The following is a 12,524-nucleotide window of genomic DNA, read 5'->3' as shown; positions in this document are numbered from 1 at the left end:
AAATGTCAAAAAACCCCTTCGTTTTATCCAATCCTCACTCGTTTTGCAAAACGTCACCAGCTGCTTAGCCAATCAGATGTGTTATGGTTAGAGTTGCTTTCCCAGTGACGTCAATGCGTACATTCGCTAAAGCGGCTAGACTAACTCGTCAGAATGGTCTCTCGTCACGGTACACAGCACAGTATCATAATGCCGAAAATATTGTTGCTGTTTTTTGATGTCTCCTCGTCATGTACTTTAGCCTACTAGCTTTCATAGTCATGCCTTTGCCCTTTTTACAGCGTTGATATAACGTTACTTTGCCAATGAACGTTCAGGTGCGGATGCAATATTTAGTTCGTTAAGCTTCTATACGCAGGAGGCAAACTTATCCAGCTTTTTGTACAAATTGCTTGCGGTTGTAATGTTTAGGCCTAAGTGTTAGTTTTTGTAGCGTAGGCCTAACTGAATATCTGAGAATGAACATTCATGACGAATTAAATATTTAGACAACTATTATTCCATGTCTAACACTGGATTTTGGTCCTGCAACGCTAAAATTAAGATTGTTCATGACTTCTAAACATTAAATGGATGTATGATCACGACATAGGCGAAGCACAATTTGACAGATTTTTATTTTTGATTTGTTTTGGAAATGCTCTCAGAGCGCACCAAATTGGAAGTGTTTTTCAAAAATTTCTGGGGGAGGCCCCCCAGACCCCCCGTTGGAAGTGTTACTTTCGGCAACACGCCTTCGGGCTTCGCCCGACGGTTACGCCCTTCGTGCCTACTACCTTGCTGCAGCATATTTCCAAGTTGCTTTCCCAACGGTTTAAGCCACCGAACGTCACTGCTCCACACACATGTATTGTACAATATGTCTTGGAATGCTAAGCTTAATTTTTTTATAGTTGAAAAACTAGTAGGTTTTAAGAACAGCATCTTGTAATTGACAACCTCCCATGCTATTTGAAATTATTTAATGCTGTGTTCGGCTGCAGAGAATTTACAGACGCAGAAAGCTGCTGTGCAGACATTCACACTGCAAATTGCTGCAATAAAATAAGTTTAATGTAACTGTTGGCCTATAAACAGTATAAACCGTTGGCCTTTCATTCTGAAATTTTGCACACTTGTAGTTCCGGTAGGGCGGGTAGGCATTTTAACATGAAACAGTTTTCCGTGCGAACCAGCTACCACCATTGCGCCGCGGCGCATTGGTTAAGAAAGGTAGGACAATTTTCCTTATAAACTCAATTGATTACAGTCATTAAGATCCTTCTTGCACTCAGTTCAGTTGCAGCAGAAAATGAACATTTGCAGAGGGTGGGAATCGAACCCACGCAATCGAAATGACTATTCCCTTGCCCTGCCCTTAACCCATTAGGCCACGCTGCTTGTGGCGATACATTCATTTAATTTTCTTTGTATCAAAAATCTTTCGAGTGGATCGGTCAGAATATCACGTGCTGATTTGCATGACTGAAATCAGCTGATTTGCATGACTGAAATCAGCTGATTCGCAAGGAAAACTGTCCTATGTCAGTGCCTACCTGCAGTTCCAAGTACAAACTTCCGAAAATCCCCTAAACCAAAAATTTGAAAATAATTGATTTTTTGCAAGGGTATCCCACCATAAGCATATACAATGTGATTCTACACTAGATCACTGGTTATATAATTCCGTGTGTCATTTTGATGAATGTAGGTTGCCATGAGATGTTGAAAATTATAATCAGCTTCAACTCTTGTCAGTCAGCACGACTGACTTTATCAAGGCGCTAGAACAGGTAAAATCTATTCGTTCAATTGCAAGACGGCAGTTTGAAAATTTTTCATTTTACCCTTTTAGTTTTAAAGAACTGTAGACCTTTTGACACATGTACATTTGTCGTAAGATCTTTGCTATGTTGTACTGTTGCAGATAAATGCTCTGTGCTTTCCCAAGGCCTCGGGCAATCTGCATCGAACGATTTTTCCCACGATCAAATCTTAAACAGAGAGGTTACGGTAGGCGGATTACACTGAAATCACATAACTGTGAAATTCAGCGCCTGTCTAAAGCTGCGTTGTTAGAAATGTCTTGAGGCTGCACTAAAGTTAAAGGTTGAAACGTTGATTCAATGTTTTCTGACATTGAATTGACAAAAACATATGATAAGGTTAATCAAGGAAAAGTCGTTTTAAGTCCTCGCAGTTTTTTTCTTGAACAAGAAGCGTCTTTGACTTAAATGTCAAAAACAGCTTACCAAAAGTTTACAGGCGCCCTGGTAAATTCCTTTGACAAATAGTTATACTGGTAGAAGTGATTTTCTTCTTTAAAAATCTACTAATTACCTTTGTACGATAATACTCACCGTAAAACGAATGTTTACAATGTACTTAAAAATGAAAATCCGTTCAAAGTGAATTAGAATTTTCTTGAAGTGTAATGTATGTCACATTTCGTTTCAAAAACATTTAAACAAATACTTACTTTGAAGATGCCACGGTGGATTTTTTACTTTTTACACAAATGGCCATTCATTTAAAATGAGGCCAAAATAATGATACGCAAGATGACTGATGTAGGCCAGAAAACGGCCTCTCTTCTATTTATACGTGGCCCTTCTCTTGGGAAAGCTTCACCGTGTGAGTTGAAACCAATGTTAAATGCTCTTGGAATGACAGATTAGAACAGTGAATGTGAGAAGTACCATATCGCTCACCTAGAACCGAACTATGTTATGTCCAATTTTTGCAAAAATCACTTTTTCAACTTTTCTTGGGTTGTGGACATAGCTCTATCTGATGGTATGCTCAGATTTCTCTTATGTCAATTAAGTCCTGCAGAAATTTCAAACTTTTTAAACTGAACTGAACTCAATTCAAAATCTATTTTCCTGTTTTTCTCAAAACTTGAAAAATGGACATAACATAGTTCGGTTCTAGGTGAGCGATATGTCAATTGCATGCGAAGTATGTCGAATGCAGTAAGATCGACTGAAACATTTACTCGACGAACGAGTTTGAGTTACAGTTGCTCGGTAATCTGGGTGCTTCTTCTCATAGCTACAGTTATGTTATACGTAATGCTGCCCGTGATGATAAGTATTTACATGCTCCTCATCAATAAAAGTAATTTAAAACATTTTTTCCCGAATTCTTTAATGATATTACATAGTCAAAATTGTAAAAATGCTAGCGGCTGCAATCAACGGTCTATGCAATATCTCCTCTATAATTCAATACATTGAATCGTCAGCCATTTTGTTTAAGAAAAAACATATGTCCAATCTGGCAGCCAAATATCCTATAATTCTAACATAAACACAATTTCATTGTTGTAATCATTGTAATAAGTTTGTTGCTCGGTACAAAAAAGAATAATGAACTTTCTATAAAATAATGTTAAAAAAATTATTTTAAAGTAATTACACGGCATGGTTCTAATATGAAATATAAGTTTTGTGGTTTTGGTAACAATTTTTGAATCTCTTTCTACTTATCATTAAATTCTCAAATTTCTATTTGGGATAAATAACACTTTTGCTTAAGTTCAAAATGCACGTTATTATGATAAAGGCAATGACATTTTCCCACGGTGTTCTTACAAAATAAAAGTAACTTTATTTTTACCTTAAGATGAATCATTTAAGTAATTCTGATAAGTTTTGTTTTGAAACCAAGCATAAGATTTTCTCTGCACAAATTCTAAAAGATAATAATGTAAAGAAGTAAACATTTAATTCTTCAATCAAAAATAACGTAGCCTACTAGTACGGTAGAGCAAGACGTCACGTCAGGGTACGGTAAACAGTTTACAAATGTGACAAACGGTGAACAAATTTATGACGAAATAACCTAAATGAAAAAATTGAATGATTGATTGTTTGAGTGTAAGCTACGTATTTATAAAAGTTTGGAGGGAAGTGTATCCCGTACAGAAGAGTAAATTTAAAGCAAAAAATTGCTGTAGCCCAAAAAGCTTGAAAAAGATTATTTTGGAGCTAGCGTTAAACAAGCTAATGATTTTGTGACTTTTTTCGTCGTGAAAAGGTTCCAAAACCGGTCAAAGAATGTGATTACAATTGTGCATAAAATAAATTTATAAGATATACATAACGCATATTGAGCAATAATTCTATACAAAACTTTCCCATAAAACGAAATAAAACTTGCTTGACAGCGCACGAGTATTTTGACATACAAAACTTCAACAAAACTTGAAATTGCACAATTTTGCTGACAGAAGCATAATAGAAGTTTATTGAAAAAGTATCTCTACCATTTTCAACAAAAAACATATCTTTTACGCAACGTGCATATGACATATTTCATCATAACCTACAGCAATAAACGATTATATACGTAACTTCAACACCTTGTAATAAATATTTCAGTGTAAAAACAAAAGCGGAACACATAAACACAATAAAAAGCTTCATAAAAAAAACTAATTAAACACTTCTGAATGCAAAAATATTGCTTCCACAATACTGCAATTCAATTTTCATCATGAAAATGAACAGAGAGAAAGCAAAGATCAGCAGCAGCACCAAAATTGCAGCACAATTAAGTTTCCTCTTTGTGTCGGTTTAACATTTACTTGTGAATATTTTGCAGTGATTGGTTTCAAGGCTGGAATCAACTGACAGTTTTTGACCAAGGCCGCCAAGGGTTAGGCTTATTGTTCACTGCGTTTGAATTTGCTATAGTTGACGTAGGAATGGATTGTGGGGATATTGCTTGATCAGTTAAGAACATATTTCTTTCGATAGAAATCAAATTACTTGTTTGAATGTTGTTAAATTGATGCAAATCCATTGGTGTTGTGACATTCACGCCAACAGCTACGTCTGAGGGGGGAATGTGGTATTTTCCATACTTTTTATTCCATTTGTGCAAATATTGATTTCCTGAGTTACTGTCAGTGGCGTTTGAAGATGAGTCTTCTGTGGAGTGAGGCACTGACAAACGACCGCGTTTTGAGCTTGTGGAAACTTGTCTGAGTTGATCGTCCGAATAACCGCGTTCTCGCTTATTTGTTTGTTTGTTAATACGGGGTTTATCTTTTTCATCTTGTGTTAACGTATTACAAGCAATTCTGGGAACACCTTGGCTCCCAAATCTGTATCCTAACGATCCTTGGTGTAAAAGACTGTTTGGGTGGTTGGTAGAGTCTAGCGGCCTCACTTGTGCGACTTTCTTGCTCTTTTCTTCAAAGAAGTTGTCGCGGGACACGCTACGTTTTTCGCAGTCACTTTCCATTGGATCTTCGCTGCCGGAAAATGACGTATTTTTCTCTGAACTATCACAATTGTGTCGTCTGTTATTGGGCTTGTATGGGGAAATAGATAGTCGAGGTGGAGTCGAGTTAAGGTCGTCTCCAGCGTGGTACCCTGAAGATGTATCAGAGATATTTGACATTTTGTTGTCAATGGGACTTGTTAAAGGTGATGGAGGCACAGGTTGAAAAACAGGTTGCAGCAAAATGATGTTTGGCCCACGAGGAGGCACAATGCTTTCTCCGCTTGACACATTTTCTCCAGTGAAATCTTGACCTTGTACTGCAGACGTTTGAGACTGAATTAAATGCTTTTCTGGACTTGAAATGACATTGGAAGATGATGTTATCGGAGCTAGGAAAGTTGTTCCTGTCCCTTGGGCGGGAAGTAGGAACGCAACATTCCCTATTCCGGTCTCAAAACCGTTTATTGCTGTGGCTGAGGCAAGTGGAACATTATCTGAAATTACAGTATTTCTTGCAGGAGTTTGGGAGGTTTTTGAATTTCCTTGCATTTTTGGATCTAATCTAGGAGCAATGTTCGCAACCATTGGTCGTCGTATGCTTGCACAATTAAAACTTTCTGAAATAAATAAAAACCGTAGAGTTACTCCATAAAAGTGAAAAGAAATTACCACAAAAAAGTGTCATCACTTGAAACCAATTAAACGAAAAAGCACCAGGGACGTTCTTCGTCTATCTTCATGCACGTTATTACGTGCCTTGTCGCAGGCAGAGAGTCACGTGCTGTATATAGGTATCGAGCCGAAGTCCTTCCGGTACCGAGTATCTACAGGAACTCAAACCAAACCAAACTCAGCAGATAAAATTACTTTGAAATGACTTTGCAACAACATAACGGACTTACCGGAAGGTAAAGTTTGTTTCACATTGTTTGCGTTTTGAGCTTGCGCAAGTGCAGTGCATGGTCCACCATTAGCTATTCGGTCGTTTGCTGGAAAAGCTGGCTCAAAATCTGGTTCATTACAAGCGCTGGGTTGACTCTGAAGAATAGAATTAAGCACAGGGTCAGGCATTTAAAACGCAAACAAAAAGTTTCAAAATAGTGCATTTCAATCAAGTAGTTTGCCACTTTTAAGATTGCAATTCGACCACAATGTGGTGTGATTGGACTTGACTGTTGTACACTAATTTCTAGTTGGCTTTGAAGCTTTTCACTACCGCATCTACTACGTTTGCATTGGGGTAGGTGTTCAAACATTTCACATCAATTTGGACGCTTCTTTTGCAATTTGAATGGTTTTCAGCTCCTTGAATAACCTCCTTGAATAACTTGCCATGAGACTTTGCATTGCAAAAGCTTTAAACTTTTTAGTTTTAATTATATTTTTGTAAATCCGGGACGATGGGTGAGTCTTTAGCGACTTTTTTCCGAGAGGTTCTGAGAGGTTCTGTAACAAATTTATCCCTCACCCGTTCGACTTTTTTGATTAGAATTGTTTGCGCAAAAACGATTTTTTTTTTGAGTTACAACCTGATTTAAAATGGAGACAAAGTTGGCAATGGGCATGCACTGACAGGCCCCAGCAGCGTTGCAAAGAGGTTCAGAAAGTTCTTGTTGGTCTTTTTATGGCAAGGAAAACTCCAGTGAGACCCAAGGTGCCAACGAAAACGTATGTTGATTACGGCCAATTGGAAATATATCTCTTTCTTTTAAGAGTCTGTTGAGATGAACTTTATTTTTGTTTTCAAAAGGGGCTATAGATAGGTCTAGAAGGGATAGCTTTATGTGGTATCAGGCCTAACTTATGATTCCAACGACCTTGCCTCCGCATGACTAACATCAATGACTAATAGAGAAGACAGCTTATAACCTAATACACAGTACATTATATATTATAGGATACTTTCTGTTTAGATTTTGGATATTATGTGTCAAACTGTATAGGTATTTTGATACACTTTGACTTCAATAACGTTTGGGCTTTAATCTAATCGTTTTTCAGATCTGGCTTTGCTTGTCGAGAAACTTGTTTTATTATCATGTTCTGACGTTGGCTTATTCTCACGCGATTGGGGCAACATTGACCTCTAATGACCTTTGTGCTCATAGGTTGTCACTGCTTTTCAATGATGTCTGTTAGCCAATCAAGCAATAAGAGATGTTTCATTTCCATTGTAGGCAATATTTAAAAAGGTCTTACCGTTTTATAAGCACTTATTGAAAGCTTAAAGTGGATTTAAAAATTCAATAGACAACTCAAGGCGAAAAAATTTTTGACAGCATCTGGTAATTACCCGAATCGAATGACTACAGGACGCCAGGCGGGAAAGTAATCTGGTCCTGACATCGACAGTAACTCCTTCGCAAGTGCTTAGGAACCTCATCACTTCATTCCTGCACTCATTGAACCCAGCCCGGTATTTATCAACCACGGTAGAGTCGATGCTAAGAGAAACTGAAATTTTTAACAATAAAGATTATTAGAATCTGCTCCTTCTATCTTATATAAAAAAAAATAGAAACTTATAATGCGCAACATCAGTTAATTGTTTAGCAATATAATCAATATCGGTCATAAAAGCTCAAATTTATTCAGAAAATGCCTATTTTGTTTGACATGATGAAGCAAGACAGTAGTTTGCCTGAGTAACTTTCGTGCATGCATCAAAAATGCTGCCAAAGAGCTATTTTAGCAATGCTTGTTCACAGGCAGACTCTAATCTTGCTGCCGCTTGAAACTTGTCACAAAATAACACTTTCGATAAAGTGAACACATTTCTTCTTTTCACTTGCAAAACTGAATTTTTTTTCTACAAAGTTTATCTTACATTTGAAAATTCAAAATGGTATTGATTCAACTTTGCAACTTTGGTTCCAAATAGGTTTTTTGGCTTCTATTTGAGTAATTAGGGTAACGTACCAGAGAGCCTTTGTCTTTCGGAGTTCACGTTTTTCAAATAATTCACAGTCATTTCAAGAATATCAGCTTTTTCCAGTTTCGAATGTCGGGTACTCTGTTGAAAAGAACATGGTCAGAAAACTTTCCCAATTAACCAGATACGTTTAATTTAACAAAAAGACAGTTATTTTATAATCCACGACAAGGCTATATAGCAGAGTTGAGCATAGAGAGGAGTCAGAGTGGAGCCGGAGTTTGCAAGATTTTCAGAAAATGGAGTCAATTCGGAGTTTCATTTTTCACAAAACTTTTGGAGTGAAATGGATTTGGAGATTAGTTCAGCAATTTTGCGTTTTAGTAAATCGAAAAAATCCCGTAGTCTATCGTTTTGTATGCAGAAGAAAAAAAATGAAACCTTTCTCCACGATTTTCGACTTCACGTAAGCTAAAGATTATTATGATGTACGCCATAAAAACATCTGCTTGCTGCTGAAATGGTTAAAGGTTTTGTCACCTCTCAGTTATTTTGTGTTATAGGCTACGCATTGACTAGTACAACGTTATCCCAAAATTAGATTTTGGAGTGGAATGGATTCGGAGTTTAAAGTGATGAAAATTTTCGGAGCCGGATTGGAGTGGAGTCTGGTTTCATGGAGCAGGGGTGGAATGAAGTCTCAAAAATCACACTCCGCTCAACACTGCTGCTATATAGGCCTATCTCTTGATAAGTGAGAAATTACTACAAGAACAGTAATTTTTTTTTTTTTGGAAAACCTAAAGATTGAAAACAAGAACAAAGTATGATTTTGTACAGTTTTAGCTACGATTACCTACGTCAGTGTCAGTGAAACCCAATGACAATTAGTTAAGATCTTAGAAATGGTAAATGAAGTTTGGCTTAAACTACCTTACGTGTAATAGTCTGACATAATTGTTAACAATGCTAAACTTACGTCTTTTTTCAAGGCTTCCAGTAAAATAGCTTTGAGTTCATTTAAACTACTATTGATGCGTGCTCGCCTTTTTTTCTCCATGACAGGTTTGGACCACTGTGAAAATAAAAAAATGCTTCAGTTAACATTCAGGGCCGGATTTAGCTGATGGAGGGCCAGGGGCACTTTTAGATCGGGGCCCCCCCGTGAAAAAACATTACCTCGCGAAAAACCACCTCTACATGTACAGTAGCATTAATCTAGCACTGCACTGCACAGCATTTTGCAGAAACTTCAAAGGCTGAAAGAAAAAAAACAAACAAAAAAAAACACAAAATCACATTTTGCCCACATATCGTAGGGGGGCCCTTCAATAGTCGGGGGCCCGGGGCACCTGCACCCTATGCCCCCCCCTAAATCCGGGCCTGTTAACATTAGATAAAAAACGTGCATGAAACACTCCATCAAATAAGAAAACAGTTTTTGTGCTTCAAGTTGGCTATTGCTGTTATTTGCTGTTAAAATTTCCAGCGTCCTTGAATATTTGTTATGCCATGGCCTGGAGACGGTTATGCCTATTATCAGTTTTTGCGGTAAAACAGTCCATTAGATCTTCGACTCTTACGCATAGTATCATTTGTTAATTTCAAGCACAGCTGGCTGAAAATGTTTACTTTGATCAATATGCTAATCTGCTTATCATTCTTATCATTTTGTTTATTTAAACAAAGATCAATAATACCCGGTCAGTTTATGTAAACAAAGAAAGTAGCTTTGTTATTTTATCTAAAAGTAAGAAGTTTTTGCAACAGCAAAATATCATTATTAACTCACTCACAGAAAATGCGAGCTGTTAGTTTACATTTATTTTTATTTTTGGGAAATGATAATGTCAAGTACCACCATAGAAGAACAATAATTGGGAAGGAAAAATGCTTTCTGTGCAAAAATAGTGATGAAAACACTCTCTACTGTTTGAATTCCAACAGATTGTATCAAAATTAACTATCACAGAAGATCATGAAATTAGTACAAGAACACTATATCATGGCTCGTTGGATAGCTATGAAGTGTACGCAGTCATCTTGCCAGTAACGAGTAAACTTGAAAGTTCGTTATTTATAGGGATGAAATTATATACAACGCAGCAAAAATATTTCATTTTTCCAACTAAAAAAAGAGGAAAGTTTAACATATTTTTTGATATCTTGGTACCGGTCAAGGGCTTGAAACAAAAACTTTTCAAAACAATTCAGAAATTTTCTCACCTTGTTATTGTCTCGTTTCGAAGTTTGTTCATAAACAAATTCGTTTCAATCAAATATAATTCAATTAACAAACTCTCAAGGTAATAACCAATGTAATAACTTTTGATTATATTATAAAAACGTGCTCAATTCATAAAATGAGATTAAATTACCCGTTTAATTACATACTATCAACTAAGAAACGATGTTATCAAATAGCTACTCTCTCACCTTACGTCGTTCTGCATACGTAACACCTACATTGCTGCCTACGTCACCAGTTTGGGCTTCGTCACTTGATGACATATTTTCTAACTGCATGACATCACAGTAGGTCAAATTATATGTTAATTGATAGAAAGTTGGACACAAGGTTAAAAATGTTCTGAAAAAACACAAAATAATCATAATAGGCTAATAATTTAACCAAGGCAGAAACGCAATAGCCTACTGAAATATTTAATGTATATATTCAAGCAATAAAATATTTTTTTATAATAATCACGAAATAACTTATTCTAAATCTTGGAGAAACTTTTCCATGAATAGTAGAATAGAGCAAACATATAACATAACAATTAAAAAATAATATAGGCTGCTTTGTTTTTTGGGGTGCAACCTAATTCGTACCCTGAACAATTCGTACCCTCAGTTCGTACCCTGAAAAGATCGAGAGAAAAAAATAGCACAAAGCATCCGTTTTATTGCAAAATTCAGCCAAGATTGACTGATCTTATTAAGATTTATTACATTTAACGAATCACTGTTTTATAACGGGTTACTTAATGTTCGTGGGCATGTTACAACTTGCATTCACACTACATAGCCTAATTACTTTATTTCCAGTAAGATTTAGTATTTAGGCTAACTTATTTCATAAAATTGTCATTTTTGGGACAAAATTAGGCAAAACTAAGCACATTTGCATGTTTGACGTTACAGATGGTATAAAAACATCCTGTATTTTTTTGTCAAATAAAACTGTTTCATAAAGCACACTCTTTTAAACTCCAAAATCTTTCTAACTCTGCTTAAAATTCAGCTCAGCAAAAATGTAAAATGAAATATATACAATGTTTATAGACATTTATTGCACCTGAAGATGAAGACAGTTTAGTTTGTAAAACTTTGCTGAACATAAACTTAGTATCTACCTTTCGGGCTGTTTATTTTTTGATTAAAATACATTGTTCTATGACAAAAACTTATTCCAGCAGCTGAAAAGATACAATTTCCACACATCTCTTCTTGTTACTAACTCCCGTAAGACCTGAAAATTCTGGTTCTCAGCTGCTCGATTGTGTTCAGCGCAGTTGTAACGCAGCGTTCTTTTTTCATCGCGCTGCGCACGCTGCTTCTCAGTAAGACGACTCTGGAAACGCCGCGCGTGGCCAACCCTCGGCCGGCCACACACCAAAGATTTACATCGACCTGCGAAGAGAAAGACAAGAGAGACTTCCAGATCGTTGAGAAAACAATGCTTGGCCGCCCTGGCTACGACACGCGACCCGCGCGAGCAAGCGATTCAGCAAAATAATTGGACGTCTTTGACTGCTTGACTCCTCTCGAAGGTTTCTTTACCGCAAAGAAGAAATAAGCAAATTAAATCACTATTATCAAAGTAACTGTTTTCAAAGTTTTTCAAAATGTCTGATGGTTTACTTTATACTATTACATGTTACTGTTTTAATACAAATGAAATAGATTTCACATTACAGTATATTTTATACAAAACGCTTTAGATGATTTATGGAGATAAAGCTGGAATCTATTCAGAATTATAATAATGTGCAACTTTTCTTTCAATGTAAAGTCAAGTGTGGATCAATACAGCACTTTTTTACCAAAAAAACGTAGAAACGAAATGTGAAAGCAAATTAAGTCGGTTTAGTTGAAAGTAAAAAGGATATTGGTGCAATCATTTTACCGAAATGCATCATGAAGACAAAATCAACAGCTAAAATCATTTCATGAATTTGTCGAACTGTGACAAGCAATAGACTATTTTGACCATAAATGAAAAGTATAAGTCAAATTATCCAAGTAAGCAACAAGCGAAGCTGACGGTGGATTTCATCACCAGGCCCCTTGAGGTTCAATGCACCACCATTTCTTTGCATTTACTGTTTTTTTGATCTATATATCATCCGCTTTTGGTAAAGGTAGTGGAAAAGTTTAGTGCTTGAAATTCCTATATTCTTCTTTCTTGGCATCATTAATGAAAATGGAACAC

The 12,524-nt window shown here is 36.3% G+C and overlaps 1 protein-coding gene across 1 annotated transcript; it reads right to left on the bottom strand.

The window, feature by feature from the left end:
• Positions 1–3,124: 3,124 nt before the first annotated feature.
• LOC145767044 (uncharacterized) lies at positions 3,125–10,646 on the bottom strand. The gene is made up of 6 exons (XM_082578779.1): positions 10,523–10,646; positions 9,066–9,161; positions 8,134–8,227; positions 7,508–7,668; positions 6,117–6,252; positions 3,125–5,831 (listed from the first exon to the last, which is right to left on the bottom strand). The coding sequence occupies exons 1-6, from the start codon at positions 10,610–10,612 to the stop codon at positions 4,609–4,611; spliced, it is 1,800 nt and encodes a 599-aa protein (XP_082434905.1). The 5' UTR covers positions 10,613–10,646; the 3' UTR covers positions 3,125–4,608.
• Between the last annotated feature and the right edge of the window lie 1,878 nt (positions 10,647–12,524).

Source organism: Aplidium turbinatum, chromosome 3, assembly GCF_918807975.1.
Source record: "Aplidium turbinatum chromosome 3, kaAplTurb1.1, whole genome shotgun sequence".
Lineage (NCBI taxonomy): Eukaryota > Metazoa > Chordata > Ascidiacea > Aplousobranchia > Polyclinidae > Aplidium > Aplidium turbinatum.
The sequence above is the reverse complement of the archived record's forward strand: the minus strand, read 5'-3'. Positions and strand labels throughout refer to the sequence as shown.